Source organism: Oreochromis niloticus, linkage group LG7 (genome assembly GCF_001858045.2).
Source record: "Oreochromis niloticus isolate F11D_XX linkage group LG7, O_niloticus_UMD_NMBU, whole genome shotgun sequence".
In the NCBI taxonomy this organism is placed as follows: domain Eukaryota; kingdom Metazoa; phylum Chordata; class Actinopteri; order Cichliformes; family Cichlidae; genus Oreochromis; species Oreochromis niloticus.
This window is the reverse complement of record NC_031972.2, coordinates 47,473,193-47,493,420: the sequence shown is the minus strand read 5'-3', so window position 1 is coordinate 47,493,420 and position 20,228 is coordinate 47,473,193. Positions and strand designations below refer to the sequence as shown.

Here is a 20,228-nt window from a genome sequence, read left to right as displayed (position 1 = left end):
CTATTTTGGGAAATACAGTATGTTGACAAGTTGGTTAGAACACCAGTTCCACTTTTTTTCTAAATGTTTCATTTACATATCAGCCTATATCTATGGGTTGATTAAGTTGGTTGTCCCCATATCTAAATAAATGTAAGTTTTGTGGGTTGTTGCTGCAACTACTTCTTGATCAGCCAGAGTGATGTGTTCATGGTGAAAAGATAACAGAATGGATTATCATTTGGTTTAAGATGATAATCTTAAACCAAATCTTGGGTTAAGACTAGCTATCTTATTGCTCAGAGGTTCTAAATTATAGCTTAGTGTCACTGTGCGCTTGCGTGTACAGGCCGTCAACAATGTGGCAAATTAAACCCCTTTCAGACATGTGTACTCACTAGGCTGTGAAATGAACACTGATCACTACAACCTCTTACACACTTTCAGTACAACAAGTCTGAACTGCATGGAGTTGCATTAACGAGTAGACACCCATCAAGAGTATTGACTAACTGACTCACATGAGACTGTAGAGCACCTACCCAAGAAGTGGCACTTTAGTCCCTACTCTGATCATCACATTAAGGTTAAGATGAGATATTTCTTTCTTTGTTTTGTTTTTTTTCACAGTTTCATTTTCGTCTTCTGTATTGCTTGTTGTTTTCTATCTATATCTATAGTACCAGTATCCAATATCGGTTGCCTCAAGGTGTTTTATGTTGTAAGATAAAGACCCTGCAGTATTACATATCACAAATCCTATGAGCAAGCACTTGGTGACAGTGGGAAGGAAAAATTCCCTTTTAACAGGAAGAACACTCAGGCAGAACCAGGGGCTGCCATCTGCTGCAATTGGTGACAAAAGACATGCTGTGAGAGAGAGCCAGAGTTTAAAAATAACTAATGATTAAATGCAGAGTGGTGTATAAACACACAGAGAGTACAAAGAGATGAGTGAAGAAGAAACCCCCCAACAGCCTAATCCTATTGCAGCATAACTAAGAAAAGGGTCCAGGGTCACCTGATGCAACCCTAACTATAAGCTTTATCATAAAGGGAACATTTAAGCCTAATCTTAAAAGTAGAGAGGGCGTCTGTCTCTGGAATCCAAACTGGGAGCTGGTCCCATAGTAGAGAGGCCTGATAGCTGAAGAGTCTTCCAGCCATTCACTTCTGTATGCAAAATCTCATTGCTTTATTTTCTTTTTTGTTTAATTTTTATTAATCTAAATATCAGTACAACAATTTCAATTTCAAAACATTGTAAAAAGGAGGTTTTAAAATTAATTGTAAATGTGTTCTTTAGGTCCACCTGCAGTACTTATATTGTCCACCAGACAAGGGTCTATTCATCCTTCTTCCTAACCACATGACCAGTTTGGTCGGGATTAGGAATGGAGGATAAAGTAAATTGTCCTGATTTTTGTTCACCTGCTCGGCTGTATTAAGAAAATTCTTGTGAGTTAGGGTAATACTCACTGGCTCTCATCACCAGAGAGTGCCTTCATTTTAACAGACTGGCAAAGCCAGCGTGTTACATATACTGGATGTGACCGAGGTTAAGTGTATTATCCAAAATGTCAGACTGCTCCCCAAAACAACAGATTTAAAAATGCCCGCTGCCATTTCATTACAGTCGGGTTATTAAAATTCGGAAATCATTTTTCAAAGTTCATACAAGATTTCAGTCAGAAAATGTTCAGCTGGTCTAACTTCTTCATCTGAACGAAGTTGCTTTTTAAAAAGTAAGTTTTGTGATATTTTTGTTCCCAAACTATTACATGTCCATGCTACAGTATTTCTTAGTCTGTGATTTTAGTTTGTTGTTGGACGATTGCTAAGCAGCATGATGGTGTCATAATGTGTCATGCACAATCAGGTGGCTACAGACAACATGATGATGGATAAGAACCTACAGGGGACTCAGGTGTATCTGTTTGCATACAAATAAATCCACTATATAACTATTTTCATAATTCACATAGTGCTCAAACTGGGATTTGTACATCATTTTAAAATCACATTGACACAAAATATTTTTCCAGCGAGTGTTGTGGAAGCTCAAGAACCTTGGTGTGTTACACCACCAGCATTTTGTCAGTTGCATGATTCATAATGGTGATGTACAGTAGGTGTGCGTGTAGTTCAGTCAGTTTTATGTCAGATTTTACACTAGGGTCCCGTGGATCTGTATCAGGGTCAATGCAATTGCATTAGCTCTAAGGTATGTAGGAGAGGAGTGCAGCTCATTCATAGCCAGGTGCAACTAATGCACTTCAACAAGCTTCTAAACAGATGGTTTGGACTTCTGTGTGCGGGCGTGTGTGTCTGTAACTGTGAGAGAGCGGCGATATTTTGCAAGCACATGCAAGAATGTGTGTTTGTGCGTGTGTCTGAGTGAGGCTGAGAGTTGGAGAGGCGAGATATGCCATGCACAACATTTCAGTGGAGTGTTATGCAATCACAAACACAGGTAGAGCATAAGAGAAGCACTACAGAAGCAGGCCCACAATAAAATCTATCATCCATTATAAGTCTGCCACACAGGCCCACATGGCCCACTTACTGCTCATCGTGATATCCCCCACTAACATTGTGCAGATATCAATCTACTATCTCGTCTTTCCACTGATATGTTGGGAGCCAGTGGGAATGCTACTGGGTAGGAACACAATCCATGCAAAGGTCTGAGCATCTTAAAACAAAGCACTTTGGAGTCGCAGACTGAAAGTTTTTTTTGTTTTTTGTTTTGGGTCTTTTTTTGTTTTTCCTGTATCCACATTTAGAAGAGGGTGTCTTCTTGTTCCCTAGAACCAGAGCTAAAGTTCTGACACTGTTTTCAGTTTCACGCCTAACTTTATAGAAATGTGTCACAGGCCTGGAAGCTGACATCGGTTTTGAAAGGTGACACATCCCCTGCATCATTTATAATTTATGATGGCCTAGAAAATGTTTTGCTGTGAATTGCACCCACAGCCTTCCTCTTTTTTGTGCGGTATTTGCCACAATATATATATATTATGTCCCCTCTCAGAAACTCACACAGTTTTTAATCCAGTTGCTGCGTAACACTTTAATTGAACTAGTGTTTTTTCAGTCAGTGTTCCCACAGTGAATAAACTCTCTGTGATGAGTGACTTGTGTGATTTTTAAGTTGACATTTGAGGCTCAAGGAACAACCTATCCTGCTCCATTCAGCCTCTCAAGGCTATGTTTGCTCTCTAATCGAGTGGGTGCTAGCCAATGACTTCTGGTCATTCAAGGCAAGACTGGCTGTCATTACACATTTGTATGAAATCTTGGGTCATACTGGGTTCTCTGGGTTTCATGTCAATGAGTTCCTAATGAAATAATTGTTAGAGCCAGACCCAGTGTTCCTAGTCTCAGTCACGCAAAGCCACGTAACTATATGGGTATAGTTACGTGTAGGTGTTTATAAGTAATTACTAAATAATAAGATAATCCAGTTTAAAAATGATCATGTTAATTCATTACTCATTTACGCTCTGCCCGCCTCAGCTGGCTGTTGTGCTTACAGGCTTCCAGACACATGTTGCTGCTAGGGATGTTTCAGAGTGCCCTATGGCGGTCAAAGTATTTGGCAACATCAACACTCATTTTAAGGTTGAAGGGTGTTTCTGCCGTCTCTTCTTTACAATTTTCATTTTTATTTATCGGCTATTATAAATGCCGATACCGATATATGGCTAATTCCTAATAATAGCCTGTCAGTCGGGCTCTAATAAGTGTGTTACAGGTGAAATAATGTGAAGAAGGAAGATTGTTTTAAAAAGTACAGCAAAAATTTAATATTAGAACACAATTAGTTTAGGTTAGTATAAATGCAGCTGTCTATTTTGTCAATTTTGACTTTGCAGAAAATGACACTGCATCTCTTTAATGCTGCCTCAGTGACCACATTAGCATAAAATATTCACCTATTTCTCTCTGAGGCTTTGTGAATTCCAAAAGGCAAAGTGAAGGGTAATGTTAATTCATGTGGAGCACTGTCCTAACCGGATTAGATCCTACTTTGCATGTTATTACAAACACTTACATTCAATCAAGCTATGACTTCTCTTATCCACCTGAATCCGTCATTTAAAGCTCCAGATATTGTGAACAGCACTTAAAAATAGTAAGTAACATGAGAGTTGGCCTCCAATGGTCACAGACGTGTGTGTGTGTGTGTGTGTGTGTGTGTGTGAGTGAGACTGTGAGATGTGATGTTGGCTGCTCTGTTGCTGGAGTGCCTCTCATCCCCTTTTCCCTAGTCTTGATGATTGTAGCCTGCAGGATGCCATCTGGGTTCTGTCATGAGTTATTACTGTGGCAAGCAAAGGCTGACATGGCTTATGTACAGCAGTATGTGGCCGCAGGTCAAAGTGAACTGAGTCTGTGTAGGAGTCAATGCGTGGGTGGCAGGATAGGAGGCTCTGCGTGTTGTATTTATATGTATGTAGCTATGCGATATTTTATTGGCCGTGCATTTGTCTCTCAGATGATGTGCTACAGTCGTGAGCAGGAAGTCTTTCTGAAATAATGAATTGTTGAAGTGAATTTTTGTTAAAGTCAGTTTCCCTGACTACCCTGTCATTTTAAATTTAGGTGTGAACAAAAATAAATGTGCTACCTTAGGCTCCAGGAAAGGTTAAATGCACACAGATTATTAAGCTTGATCACCATTAGCACCCCCTCTACTGAGTGTTTTTTAGAATCATTACTTTGGTTCAGTCTCACCATTTTCATCATTCGTCATAATACCAGAAATTCAGTTAGCGTTTTCCTAGCTCTTGGACATAGCTAAGCGTGTGTCAGCTAAAAACGTAACGCAAGTAATTTCCCCAGGATTCTGGCTCTTGCACCTCCTACTACATGATAAGCAGCAGGCGTAGTGGAGAAAAGGAAATCCTTTCCTTTATGAGATAATAACATAACCTTTTTGTTGGTTGTGAAGGGAAATTTGCCTTTTATCTTGTGTTGATATACAAACCTCAAAAATTCTCTGGAATATGACATGAAACTACAGATCAAGAATTAAAAAACCAAAACCTGACATTGAACAGCAGAGGGAGACAAAGGCACAAAGCAATAATAACGAGAGCAAGCAAACAAAGGAAACCAGCCAAGAGGAAATTGCTTATTTACCTGAAATGTACGACTTCAGAGCCAAGCCATAAATAACAAAATGAACTAGACTTCCACACTGCTTACTGGAACAGGTACAGTGGTACAGTGGCCTAGTTGCCAGCTCTCTATGTCTCGGCTCTTTTTGCTGCAGCCTCCCAGTGGAGGGAGTTCTTTTGTCACTTCCCCACCTCTGATTTATTATCCATATGCTTAGTTACAGAGGTGCTCAGCTCTGGGGACATTAGTAGCCGTAGCTGCTTCAACAAACACCCCCCACCCCCCACCCTGCCTCACAGTGATGCCACAGCTTGGCAAATAAGCAATGTGATGAATGGGTTTGGTCCTGTTCACATGCTCAACTGCAGATAGAGAGGAAACTCAGGGTTTCTGTTCTGGGGTTTTTTTGTGTTTTTTTTACTTTTAGGGAAAATGCTCATGAAGTTCCCTAAGGGGGCAGGATTGTTCTGAGGTTTGGAATCAAAACAAGATGCAATAGTGCTGCATACTGAAACCTAAAATGGATGAAAGTGCATACACATTATATGCAAACCCTCACAGTTTGCAGTATGATGTGTATGAATAGATGACTTGAATACAGAGCAATGTTTGCAATACAAAGACTGTACTATGTGTAGTTCAGGTATCAGTATGGATGGTACATTGTTAATGTTGATCACATTTTCCATGGGCTGTATCCACTTCTCTGCAATACAGTCAAAATATCTGAACAGGTACGGGCACCATAAATAACAAGCATCTAACAGGATTATATTTAATTCACCTGAGCCTTTCTGTTTTGATACAGGCATGGAGGCAATCTGAAGTCAGAACCTGAACTTCATATAGGGATTGTTAAAATCTTAAGGGTCAGGTGACATAGAGTGTGTTTGGAATCTGTTTGGCAACCACAAGCTGTCAGATCAGCTTTGATGCTCAGTGTGGGGTGAACATTTGATAAAGAACACAATTCACATGATTGTCATGCTATGAAAAGCAAAGCAGGCTAAACATCCATTTAAAATGAGTAAAGTTCTGATAAGCAGACATTTAAGGTCTTCGAACTTGACCGGTCTGATGTTTTAAATTAGTATTGTACTATGCAGTGTTGACTCACAGACACTAATTTTTGCTTTGAGGTGTGAACGTACAGAAAAAAGATTAACCAACATTTGGTCGATGTATATATAATTTTTCTTTTCATGAAACACACACGAAACATAAACAGATTTCGGTATTTTTTGTTATGCACAGTTACAGAGTCCTTACTAAAATAATGTAATATGACAATGCAGTTTAAAAATAATCTTGTTTTATTGTCACAGCAAGTCGTGGATTACCTGTTTACACTCTGCCCACCTCTGCTCGGACCAGCTGGTTGTGTTTGTGGCATTCCATGTTGCCAACAGGGAAGTTGTGGCCAAATTCACCAATGTGGAAGACTTCCACATTGGTGAATTTGTTATATGAGTAAAAGACTCACTGCCACCAAAACAAGGAAACTGAAATACTTTGGTCATATGATGTAAAGCAACAAATAAAATCCGCTTAAAGTAAAGTAAAATTGAAAGACTTGGTCGTGTATAATATCCTTAAGCCAGTGATTTGGACTGAGCACATTAATAATATTAAGAAATTCTGTGGACACAAAATAGATCGTGCTATTGATTGCCAACGTTCTTGGAGGATGAGGTACCTAAAGAACTATTTATTCAGGTCTTTGGAAAATAATTTGTCACCTGTATGACTCTCCTACATTATATAAGCAAAACTCAAGCTTGTGTTATGCCTTTTGACATCAGTGAGTGTGAAGTTAGCTGTGCACAGATTTTAATAGGCACAGCTTCAACGCACAAACAAGGATAAGACCACAGAAGATTTATTGATTAATCTGATTTATTTTCATCTTAACCAAATGTTTATGTAATACAGAAAGGACAATAACGCAGTCTTGCTGTGTTGTTGCATTGATCCCAGATGGTCAGTCACAGCACTATACTTTTTCATTCCTCTTACACAGTAGTACTATTCAGTCGCAGACAGGTCAGGATAATTATACTATTATATCATATCTGCCACTGGCACTGTAGCAGCAGTGAAGCTGGATTCTTGCTCTAGCACTTTTGCCCATTTGTGGAGGCGCTTATGGTGCGATGTAAAATGCTGATTGTTTGAACTGGAGATAGTGTGTTGACTATACATTGTTTTTAACACTTAGTGCTACTATACTATAGACCTGTCTGTTATGCCTTGTATCCTCTCCATGGGGGGCATTAGGCCAAGGTTGTTCTATATATTTTTGCCACTGGCTCCAAATGACAGGGTCTGCAAAGGTCTGCATAGCGCCAACATTATCTTAGTACCATGTCAGGACCTTATTTGAACCAAGGCAAGTTAAGGTAACTAGCCATAAACTGTCTCCAGCAAATCACTCAATTACCCCAATCCTCCTGCTGGCTCTGCAGCAGAACCTCCTGTATTGGCCTCTTTTCCATGCCAGGAACTTCCTCTGGAATTGTTCACCCGCCAGAATATACAGCACTGGGTCCAGGCAGCTGCTTACACTGCACATGGCTACAGAAAACTCATAGCAAGCATAGAGTACATTGGTGTTAGAGGGGGTCACTAGGTTATAAATCTTCATGAATACCAGCGTGGTGACCATAATGTGGTAGGGCAGAAAGGAGACCACAAAGACGACTATGGCGGCAGTAAGGAGTTGTAGAGGCTTTCCTCTCGCTCGGTTGCTTTGACCTCTTGGGAGACGCCTCAAAACGCGAACCATCATAGTGTAAAAAGTAAGCATGACAGTGAACGGCAGCAGGAAGCCTATTGTTGTTCTGATAATGATGGTTGCTCTGACATAGTAAAAAGGATCCTGGATCTGGTCCACACAGGCAGTGACATTTTCTGTGGGCTGAATACCAAAAGTTAGAAATAAGTCAGGAATGGAGCTAAGGATGACCAACACCCACACGCAGAAGGAGCACAGTTTGGCTTTACCCGCATTCCACCAACGAAGAGAACTGATCGGGTGGACCGTGCCAACGAAGCGGTCGAAACTGATTAGAGTCAGGAAGAGGATGCTGCCATATATGTTGATGTTGAAGGAGGACTTCTTGAACTGACAGAAGATCTGTATGTTTGTGATGTGGGACCTCCTCAAGGTAACGTAGAGGGAGAAGGGCAGTGTGAGGATCCACGCTGAGTCGCACAGAGTCAGGTTAAGCAGGAAAATGTTGCTGGAGCTTGAGGTTTTCATAAAGCAGGTGTGGTTGATGAGCACTGCTAGGTTTCCCAGGAGTCCCACCGGAACAGTGAAAGCGAAGAGCACCAGCATGATGTAGCAATACCAATAGCTGTCCTCAAAATGGTTGCAGAATTCTGTTGACTGGTTCAGGAACATGAGAAGCTTGTCTGGGATTTAAGGACAGGAAGTTGTTAGTTGTCTACAGTAGTTTTAAATATTTGATTATGTGTTTAAAGGTTGGCTTAAAACGATGTGAGTGGTCAACATTACCATGAGGATAGTTGGATATCTAATTTATCGAATGTAGCCTTACAGCTGCTTTGTCTGTAAGGCTACATTGAGTATGAATGTTTGGACATTTGGGGAGTAATCTGCTCTATTGCTGAGAAGTTGGTGACAAATCGGAGACAGCTCGCACATCTGTTTGATGTGAAACTAGATCCAACCACAGTCTGATAAGCATGCATTTGTGTTATAGAAAAAAAAGTTGATTAATTAAAAAGATAACTTATTTCAAAATGTTGCATTGCAATAGGCTGTTTGGGTCTTCCCATGATGCACTGTTTCTTTACTTCTTTTCACTCTATGTATTTATGGACCACTTTGCATTTAAAAATGAGTTATTATTAATATCCGGCTCTATTCTACAGTGTGTTCCACCCACCTAGTGGTGGCTCATGGTACTGCCAAAGGTTTCTTCCTGTTAAAATTGAGTTTTTCCTTCCCACTGTTGCCAAGTGCTTGCTCATAGGGGGCCGTCTGATTGTTGCAGTTTTCTCTGTATTATTCCAGGGTCTTTACCTTACAACATAAAGCGCCTTGAGTTGACTGCTGTTGTGATTTGGTGATATATAATTAAAATTAGATTCTATTCAGTTTGATTCAATCTAATTCTATCTAATTTTGTGTGTTCAAAAAAGTGAAATTGTGTTTTTCCAAGTACAGCAGTGGGGTTCTTGAAATCTTCTTGTAGCCTGCCTTTGAAATCAATAGTAATGGTCAAGAAATGGTGTTGCCCCTTTTGCCTCATTCTAGCACTATATTTACACGGACACACATAAACATTATACCATCCTTCCCACAGACCTTAAATGAGCTCAAACTCAAAACTTGAATTTCCCGCATGATTAAATCTAGGCTAACAGCTTTAGAAATCTTGACCCTCGGATATAAAGGCTATAAAAGCGATGTTAAACATGAGATAAATACCAGCCACTGTCAATGGTAAATGTCATCTTATTTACTCATAGGTCGATGGCAGTTAATGTCCTTTTGTCAAAGTTCATCATATAAGATTGGAAAGCAAAATGCTATGCATTCTGAATGCTGTAACTTTAATGTTTTATCTCATTCTTATTCTGTATTTTAAGACTGCATTCAAAATACTGCATTTTTGTATTCAATAGTTTTTTTTTCCCAAGTCAGATGTTTTAATTTGTTTCACTGACTCTGCTGAGAGTACTTAAAGTAAGATGTTTCCCCACTCTCTCTCAGGACTCTCTGTATTTACACTACTGTCTCTATAATCTCTGAGCATCACCAGTGTGTCCAGGAAGCGAGTGCTTGATTGTCTTCTGTGAGCAATGAAACCTGAGGGGACTGTTGATCTCTTCCCTCCACCATGTCAGCCGATGTTTGCACTTAATCAGAGATCAAACATTCATTTTGCTCAGGTGAGCAGACCTTTAATAATTCACATCTTAGCACCCTCTGAAAGGGAGAAAAGAAAAATGTCTTCTTTGGTTATTTAAAATGTGTAAATGACAGTGAAACATTCGTCACACTGGTATACTGTACATGTAAGTAATAAATTGTTTCCACAGCAGGAAGCTTTGCATGTTTAATTTGAAAAACTGAAAGAAAAAAAAAAGGATTTGTTTCTCCTTCCAGAATCAAACTGGGAATCTTCTTCTGCTCCTGAGTGCTTAGATTGAATTGCAGGGCATGAGATAAATACTGCTTCATTTACCATTTACTAATCATGTCAACGACTACTTTGACTCACAAGCTTAATGTTAAGTTTTATAGGTTCATTTACAATAAACTAACTAATGAAAGTATTTAAAGTTGAGATTTGATCTTACCTTCTTTACTTGGTGCTGTACTGTCACTGTTTAAGAGCTGTGTCATGATGGAGGGATCGCACCTCAAGCTGGCTTCAATGCTTCACCAATTGTTTGTTTCCCATCTGGCTGGAGCTACCAGCGCGCTGCTGCTTTATCTGTGCTGTGTGTGTTTCTGTGTATCTGTACATCCGCACAATATGACGAAAAGAGGATTAAACAGAAGTACTGTTTAAATATCAGGCGTAATTGCTTGTCCACGTGTGCCAGTGGATGATTAATAGCTGATTTCTGTTAGTTTTTACTGTCTGTGTGACCAGTGAGTTGGTTTTTGATTTTGTAACCCGAGCACTTCCCCGAAATATCAAATAGAGGTGGAGACTGGTGACCATAAAGCCCAGCACTTTGGAGTGCTTTAATTGCCCAAGACAATCTGGACTGGCAAGCATACGAAAAAAGTGATGCAGTCAACATCCCAGCAGCTTGCGCTAATTCAGTCTTGTGAAACAGCCCTGCACCATTTGCTGGGCTGATAAAGGTTGTACTGTTCATTTATTTGTAAGAGCTTGATTCAGTTTCTAAATAATAGGATGGACACTCTAAAATACTCCTAAGAACATCTGGATTTTTGTCTTTCACAAATCCAAATAGTTTTGGCCCCTTCAGACACAGATTTAGCATTTAATAGAAATGACTTAGGAAGGAAACCGTCAGATAATGGCTAATAGTAGATGATACATGATTGATATGATATTTGTAATGAAAAATAAAGCACAAAATACTGGTGTAATGTTTTATTTCCCAAAGACTCTGCCATATTTTACGCTTTATTAAATATACCTTGGTAAACGTGCTATGAAGACGGTTATGTGCAGTGTCAAATTGTCGCCAGTAGATGGAGACAGAGCTGCATCATTGATTTAGATAGAAACAACTTGAGGAAATTTGGGCATGATGTCATCCCAAACAGAACTTTAGTAACAGTTTCAGAAGAACGACACTATAAACATAAATCGGGGATCAGAATGTAACGTCTGTGTGTTTGCACTGTGATTTAAAGACATGCAAAGTGTCCCCCTTTCGCTCTGTCTCTCTCTCTTTTTCTTTAGTTAAGCTTGTGTTTATGTGTGTGGCTTTCTTGTCCATGTGTGGTGTTTTCGTTGTTATTGTTGTCCCCAGCCGGGCCGAGCCTTGCAGCCGACATTGCTCATGAATCACCCCTTATCGGGATCCTCCACGGTAGGGAGTTGCAGTGACTCAAAAGGCTTGGCTGAATAGCCTTGAATCACCCCCGAGTTAAATCCTACCCATACAGGCAATGAGAGGACCCAGTGTTCGATGGCACAGCGTGCTGCTTTAAAAGTCAGATGTGCCGATGCGCACTGTGCATCTACATCTAAGCGAGGACTCAGTGGCACCGGAGGCAATTAAGTTCACCCATGCAAGTCAATTCAATTATGCAACTGTGATGAGCCCTGAAATACCACAGAGCAAGACGTATGGTGTGGCCTCACACCAGGCCACTTTGCTTTTGCTTCAACCGCTCCCTCCCACCCCTCAAAAATTGAGGCGGAATAATGTTATCAGGAGAACTTTCAGCTTTCTATTCTCTGCAGTACTTGCAATCAATAATCAAAGCTTTCACTAATCCAGCAAGATAATTATAAATATGTATATATATTTTTACATATCAAGTGCATTTTCTGCAGGATTTTCATTCATTATAACCTCACTTTTTTATCTCAGCGCCCCTTCCACTCCTTAGGAATGTCAACCTCTTGGTTTTTTTTATGCGCACAGTGGAAAAAAACTGACAGTGAGCAAGCAGAGATCGAACAGCATGTAAAACTATTCAAGAGTAAACCAGCCAGGCTGTAATGGGAAAATAAATGGAGCATTCTGCTTTGCTGTCTCTTTCTGGCTGTGTTTGTGTGTGCGTGCTTGTGAACACAAACACAATGAGCTCTTCGGGGAGCTGTAACTCAAAGGGACGCTGACTGAGCTCGAGGAGAGGAAAACAAAGAGTTGTTCCTGGGAAGATGGCCGCTTCTGGCACTGGATCACAGCTCACAGAGATGAAGCAGAGACTGCGTGTGTTTGTGTGTGTGTGTGTGTGCACATACTGTTATAAACAGTGGAAATGGACATTATAGCCAAGCTTACTCATCCAGGATTCCTTAATTAACACTCAGCAGAGTTACCTTGAAGCAGCGGATGGTTGGGGACACTGACTGTCAGATGCTTTGAAGTTTTCTTGGAATTGCTGTTTAATTTAAAGGGGCACTTCACAATTTTTTAAATATTTAATTCAGCTTCCTTGTGATGGCAGCTGCTACTTAGTTTGGTTGTATAAGAGCTGCAGCTTTGGGTGGAGCTCAGAAAGTTAATCAGATGACGGTCTAGTGATGTCATCAATATGTCACAACTTGGCCCGGTGTAAAAGATGGACATAGCTGCTGTGACGTCACCCATTGGTTTCTGAAGTCCCATTTTTCAATCTGGAAGCATGTCTACTGTCGCCATCTTGGTTGCAAAAAAGATCTATGTGATGGGGGTGCTGGAAAAGCTTAAAAAGGGACCTTGAAAGTGCTTAAAAAGTGCTTGAATTTGACCCTGAAAAAAGCATACGAACCCTGATTGTAAATGAAATGGACAGAAGTAACAGGATATGTTTACTTTTCTGTCAAATAAGGCAACACACACTGATGTGTTTGACTTTGTGTGGATTAATAGTGTGTTTGTGCTCAGTCACCCATGCCCCCCCCAACCTGGAAATGTCAATTCTGAGCCAGGAAAAAGCCCTTAATGAGCACATTTCAGTTGGAATTGATTATTGAAAATGAGATTTTCAATACTGCTAATTGCAATGGCATGGAGGTATGTCCTCTCTATTAGCTAATTTTTATATGGATGTTCTAAGCAGAGCTGCCAAAAACAAAATTGCTTGCATTTTCCTAGCACTTTTATCCAAAGTGCTTTGTAATTGGCCTCTCACTCATCCATTCCATTCTCACTCAGACGCTAAAGGCAGCAAGCCACCTTGTAAGGTGTCGTTCTCCAAGGACACTTCAAGCCATCAGCGCTGCGATTAGAAGATGACACACTCTCCCGAGCTAGCCTACTAATACCTTTGTTGAGATCATCAAGAGTCAAACAAAGTGATACTTTTGGTGAAAAAGAATGAATTTTCTGATTCTTTTCATTCATTTCTTCTCCTGTGATTCTTCCGATTTTATAAATCTGCAATGTAAAATCTTTTGGGAATCTCTTAGTATATTTAAGTGTCATCTATTTAGTTTAACAGTCAATTTGACCCAGGTGGTAGGAAGAAGCACACTAAATGTGCAAAACAGATTGCTTCTGTTGTGTGAGCACTTTTGGGTTGTAGTTCAAGGACTTTGACAGGTGTTGTGCAGCTAAATTATGCGTGCCTTTGCTTCACACTTGCTATTTTCCCGTCCTTTCCATGATTTTGTTTTTTACTTTACTTACAAAATAAATGCCTTTTCATCCCACTCTAACCACCAAGTGTGACTTTAAGGTGTAAATATATTAAACAGGAGTCATATTAGAAAAGACAAAAGCAAAAATAACTGTAGCTTTACTAGTGTACAAAATAACCTTCAGAGTTGTGTTGAGTCCTGCCACCAGCTTTCTTTGATTATGCATTTTGAATCTGAATCAATCTTAAACTCTGCCAGAAAGGTATTTCACCATAATATGATTCAAAGCCAGGACTGAATTTAAAACAAAACACCACGGGTCACAAATGTCTGAATAATTTCTCTGAACTGTAAGCGTCGTGAAACACAAGCAGACATCCATCGTTGGCATCCGTCAGCAGATATAACGACATCCTGCTGACGAAACCGTGCAGGAAAAGGCCCTTACTTCAGGGCGGTAGAAGTGACGCCTCTAACTGGTCTTTAATCTTAATTTCACTGTGTAAAGGGCACGTGTCTGGCAGCGGAGGACATTATTGATCTCCGACTAATTAATTTACTTTCATCCCCATTTTCGCGGCCATACGTGTTAGCAGGTTGACATGCTGTTTGAAGCGCCACTGACGGCAGTGTCCTTGTCGTGCTCCCTTTAGGTCGATACCTGCGCCTGAAAATGTTCCGCGAGGATCATGGCTCCTGGATGACCATGTTCTTCAGCACCATCCTCTTCCTCTTCATCTTCTCACACATCTACAACCTATTCCTGCTGATGGCTGGGAGCATGGAGTAAGACGTTCAATCTCTCTCTCTCTCTCTGCTCCTTCCTGCCCCCACCCTCCTTCTCCTCCTCATTCTGTGCTTCCCATTTGTTAGGGCCATTGTATGCTCCCCTTTGGCTGGTGTGATTGATCTAAACGTCTTGCCTGAATAGAGACTCGATACCGGTCTGATTAATCAGCCCTGACTTTAAATCTCAGGTGAGGGCAGGCAAAGTGGAGGGTGGTTAATCCTGAAAGATCACCTTTAGCACCTGCACTTATTCTCCCATGATCTTGACTTTTATTTATTTATTTTTTTAATGTGTTCTTGACATCTCTCTGGCTTAAAACCAAAATGTTTTTTTGGTTTTTTTCCCCGTGTCACTCAGTCTGGGGTCTTGTGTTTTTTAGCTACCGCTGCGCCAGCTTTCCTGCTGAGAAACCACAGCAGAGCTCCCACATCCACACATCAAGCCAGTGACAGAAATCAGTTTATTGCATTTGCAATGTGGCCATCTAGATGAAGGAAAACACGCCCTTGAAGCGGGCCAGCCAGCCAGACACGAGGTCGCAGCAAGGTGATTTACCATTTTATCTGTTTGGCCTGTTAAAAAAAAAAGAAAGTGTGGCAGCTGTCTTTTCAGGTACAAGCTGTCACGAAGGGAAGGCCAGGGCTGTCGTGTGTCCATACAGCGCTGCTTTTCCATATTAACAAGAAGCTTGAGCTATCCATGAGGTGCAGGCAGATGAAGGCTATTAGCTATAGGCAAGGTGTGGTGTTTTTCTATGGCCAGAGGGATGAGTTTGTATAATCGTCCCATCTGTCACGCCGGCCGGCACGGTGGCACCGGCATCCATCTTGTTCTGTGTCTCGCTGTCCGAGAGACGGGAAGTGGACGGCCTAGCAAAGGGGCCAGAGGAGGTGTGGGAGGGGGGGTCTGCTGAGACGTCGAATGCTGCTTGCTCAGGGAAAAGTTCCCCTCGCAGTTCTGCCGAGTCCATCTGTCACAGAGATGACCCTTATTTTCACATTTCAATCTTGAATCATTGAGGAGGGGGGGGCTTTTTTTTAAATCTGTCACTGCATTTTTGAACCGTCTTAAAATGACATCTGGATAATAGTGATGGGGGAGAAATAATGACATGTTCAGACGTTTTGAGAGGCGTAACTTATCATTTACATCTTCTAACATGTGCAAGTTACACATTCTGTTCATGCATCAAATTCATCAGTTGTCTACGTATGAAAAATAAATAGATAAATAAAAATGGCAGCTGTAAAGGCCAATTAAGTAATTACACTAAAACCCATCCCTGTTTGTTTTGGATGTGTGGAGAGTTACAGCAGTTACTGCGGGGCTGTAAAGCTCTACTCGTGAAGACAGATGGTGCTGTTGTAAAGCGAGTTAGGCCGCTGCTGCCAAGACACCTGCTCAGTTTTTTTTCCTTTCATTTTTTATTTATTAATTTATTTATTTTCTGCACTTGCTCCCACCCTCCCCCCTCCTGTCCCTCTATCCCTTGCTTGTTTTCTTTCGGCTCCAACAGTGTGTCCACCAAGGACCCGGGCCCTGCCAAAAACCATTAGTGTTCACATCTCTGTTCAAGACCGACATGTAAGAGCAATGTTCACACTCCGCCAGGACGCTCCCTCAGAAAACCGGGCTCTGGGCTGTGATAGCAATGTATGCAGCAACGTGAGCGAAAAAAGGTGACGGAGGGAGGGATGGAGGGAGGGAAGAAGCGTGGCGGGCAGTGGGAGAAGCGCTTCAGCCCTGATGATGCAGTGAAACTTAAGTCTTTTGATCTGTGTCCAAAACCCTATTTGCATCGCCTCCTTTCACTCCTCAAAGCGCTCCCTCCTCCTGCAGCGAGACCGTTGTAGTTTTTTCTCTCTTGCCACAGCCCAGAGGAAAAGTACAATATCCCTTTGTGGCTGCAGCTGCCCCTCCTGTGAGGACGAACGCTGCTTTACCTTATTTATTTATAGTGGAAGAAGAAGCTGCTGTGAGGGATTATTACCTCTATGGGTCTTTAAAGAGTAGGTGGTGTAGGCATGGGGTTTTCCAGCTTTGAGATCTTGCCATGTTGGTGCACTGCAGGGGATGCTTTTCTGGTGGCCAGACAGGGGTTTGGCCCACACTCACACACACACACGCACACACGCACCCCATATTGTTCACGTCTTGCACCTCGCTCAAGTTAGCAGTGGAGTGTGTGTGTGTGTGTGTGTGTGTTGAATTGGGTGTCTGAGTATGTGCATGTATGTGCGGAGGGGTGTTGGCTCCAACCTCCTGTTTTGGCTCCCTGACCTGATGCTGTATGCTGGCCATGCCCGGCGCTCATTAATATGCTTTAATTTTCTTTGACCTTTCAGTTGGTCTTGAGCTTGATTTAATTAAATCCAGTTATACATCTGCAAGGGAAAAAATAAATAAATAAAAAGATAAACTGTGCCATCAGGACGCCAAACAATCGCTGATAAGAGATGGCATATCATATTTTCTTTTTCTTTTTTTTGGCTGACAAGTGTTTAGTCATGATTAGTCATGTACAATGGATTCATCAGTGCTGTTATCACTCAGCTGAAAGAGGTTTCCAGACTGTGTAATCTTGCACGTCCAACTGCATGTTAGCCAATATTTAAACAGCCACTTGTAGGTCAACAGCTATCAACCTGTTACCTGGCTTATGTCACATCAGGAAAAGGCTTCATCCACCGTGGCTCCCTGGGAGCCGTAATCTACACTTGTTACCGAACCCCTCACATCTGGGCTATTTGCATTTTAATGTAACTGTCAGATTAGGGGAGGGTGGGGGCGGGGGGGCTGTTTGTGCGAAACCAGGGGAGTGTGACCGCCCAGGGAGTTTGACGGGCTTCATGAATGTTCTGTCACGCCGCGCAATCCCATTCGCCATCTTACGGCACCATTACCAGCCGAAATCAGTCCCTAATTAGATGGTGTTATTTAATTAAGACGGCCCAATGCGTGGCGCACACATTAATCATGACTAATTTAGAGGAAGGGGGGAGGTAAAGTATGCGGAGGTGGAAGAAAAGCGGGGAAGCCTGGAAGTTTGATCTGAAACAGAGTTAGAGTGGGACGCGGGGTGGGGGAGGCTAAAGCTGAAAAATGACATCTATATTTCGTTTCTTCCTTATCCAAGACAGAGGTAGATGGATGAATGTCGGGCTGGCAGGGCGGGAGGGGGTGTAAGCTAAGCAATTGAATTGTGGAGCAATGGAGAGAGGGAGGTTTGCAGCGGACGGATATCTTCAGTGAGGAGCGGGGAGGGTTGGATGTGACGTTTGACTACAGTGAGATTAGACGCCACTATAAGTTTATTTGTTTGGTTTACCATGATCCTTTGTGTCGCATGCATGCAAGTCCCCCTCGACCGTCTGTTTGCTTGTCTGGCACTAAGCTGGGGTAATACCATAGACAAAAGGCTAAATAAACAGCATGTTCTGGTACGCGGATACCTCCTGTTGCTTGCAGTGTGGGACTTTCTGCTGCCTATGATACAGCGGGTTCAGTGAACTGCCCTATACTTAATGATGCGCTAGAAAGAGAGGTTTATATTTTCTCACTTTGTAGTATTTAAAAAAAAAAAAAAATTCCTGAACTCGTGTTATGAAAGAAGTTAGGCCGCTTCATTTCCTTCTCTTTTCTGAATGTATTTCCCTGCAAATATTAACACTATATTGTTACTTCACGCTGTGGTTATAGAGCTGGTTGATTTGGAACCATTGATTTGAATTGTTTCCTTGTGATTTGGGGATTTAGGGCATATATGGAGCATAAAATCAAAGCAGAAACACTTTACAAAGGCACAAAAACATTGAAAATGTGATCATCACTGTTTTTGGTGCCTTTTGCAGATCCTTTGGTTCAGTGGGAAAATAATTGGCAGATTAAAGTGTGATGAAAATAACAATTTGTTAGTCTTAGATCGACATGCTGATTAATAGTCGGTATGGCTCCGTGTTTTAGATGTTGTCCAAAAAACTTTACTCTTACGTCTTAATATTGAAACTCATTTACAGTTAGCAAATCACAGTGAATATCTTTGGATTGATTGCCTTTACCTACACCTACATGTACATTCTAAGAGCTCCTCCTGTTTTCTTTCACACTCCTACACACGCGTTTCACGTTGCTATCTGAAAATGTGAGTCATTACTGTGTATTTATGAAGTGTTTAGTTATTGTAAAGCTTTTCCCTTCAGAGTTATTTTATCTTCGCTCAGAATATCTCTAAACACAGTCTGGGTGCTATATGAAACTGTAAGGGCCAGTCGTTTTCTCTCTGACTATATTTACATGCGGTTTTCCTGGAGCGTCAGCGGTGGCTGAGGTTGTCGTCATACTTCGTCATAAAGACAGTTGTAAAGAAGTGTGTGCCAGCTGGGAACTATAGTTGTATTATTTATATTATAGTACAGACATGTACTGTAATATGTAGATGATTTAGATATGTAGATATCTAGAAATGTAATATGTAGATATGCGTAAATGAAAGGTGGGTAAACAAATTGTACTAAGACATGAGGTCCACTGATGATGAACGAAACAGCCACTCCACACCTCAACAGTACAAGACTCAGCTGCATTTAAAGGAGAAAGGACTCTCCTTAGAGGATGCCAATGTTCTCATTTGGGACCTAGAAGACAGATCATCTGTCTTCTTCTAGAGGTCATCTGCATCCACTACGAACGACCATTGTTGAACAGAGGTGGTGCTTTACAACATCAGCTGTCAGCCACCTACAATGCAGTCTTGAGACCCCTTCCCAGGTGTCTTAACCCCCCGCTCTCACCTTGCCTCAGGCGATCTCAATAGCTCACGTGATGGGGGGGTCAGGGGGGATGTCTTGCAGAGGTTCCACACCTTGGGCCTGGTGACAGTAATGACCACGACTTTATTCATACCTTGGGTCATGTAGCGATTCACACGATCAATAGTGGGTTGACAACCGTCAGGACCACCACCACCAAGGGGGCAGTCCCCACTAGGGCTCAGATATCTGAGGCTCTGTCAGTTGTTTTAGAACTGAAGAAGCCTTTTTGATGACAACATCTTTACTAACTTAAAGAAGTCCAGTTGCTTTCTTTTATGTGCTCAAGACTGATATGGATATGTGGTCATTTAAAAATCTGACATCGGCTGATTTTTTTTTTCTTCGAGACCGACAAAACAGGGTGACACTGAATAGATTTCCCTAACATTTGTTATGTTTAGGTATTTATGAGTCCTTATGAGATAACATAACAAGGCTGCTTAAAAATAATCTTGTTTTATTGTCAGAAAAACAATACGCTCTGGCAGACTCTGCTATGATCAGATGGTTGTTTTGTTTGTGGTGATCCAAACACGTGTCGCTTTCTGGTAAACAAACTATGCCACATCATTACTCATAACGCAATAAAAGGGTGTTTCTCTTGTCTGTTCTTTACTTTTAAAATGTTAATTTATTTATTTCAGTACCAATATATTGGCAATAGCTGAAACCAGCCATTGTATCAGCCCCACTGATATATCAGGCTCTGTTGTGCATTCATGAAATGAACTGGGGCATAATCGGACATATGTGAGAGTGACTGGC

At 41.4% G+C, this 20,228-nt stretch overlaps 2 protein-coding genes across 4 annotated transcripts in view; one reads left to right on the top strand and one right to left on the bottom strand.

The window, feature by feature from the left end:
* tmem117 (transmembrane protein 117) overlaps positions 1–20,228 on the top strand; it is a 48,137-nt gene that overhangs the window by 6,704 nt on the left and 21,205 nt on the right. For 2 of the 3 annotated variants that reach the window (XM_005451006.4, XM_005451007.4), the window contains exon 3: positions 14,516–14,648. In XM_005451006.4, coding sequence (XP_005451063.1) covers positions 14,516–14,648 — 133 coding nt within the window. Of the gene's footprint in view, positions 1–9,850; positions 10,030–14,515; positions 14,649–20,228 lie in introns of all 3 variants that reach the window. The other variant, XM_019361758.2, reaches the window with a different exon arrangement.
* LOC112847337 (cysteinyl leukotriene receptor 2-like) lies at positions 947–14,502 on the bottom strand. Its single transcript, XM_025908799.1, has 2 exons — positions 10,441–14,502; positions 947–8,523 (listed from the first exon to the last, which is right to left on the bottom strand). Exons 1-2 carry the CDS (start codon positions 10,484–10,486, stop codon positions 7,535–7,537), a joined length of 1,035 nt encoding a protein of 344 aa, XP_025764584.1. The 5' UTR covers positions 10,487–14,502; the 3' UTR covers positions 947–7,534.

Coding starts and splice junctions, on each gene's coding strand:
- LOC112847337 (XM_025908799.1), bottom strand. CDS start 10,486: ATGACACAGCTCTTAAACAGTGACAGTACAGCACCAAGTAAAGAAG. Junction 8,524..10,440: donor TACAGCACCAAGTAAAGAAG/GTAAGATCAAAT, acceptor CTTAAATCCCAG/ACAAGCTTCTCATGTTCCTG.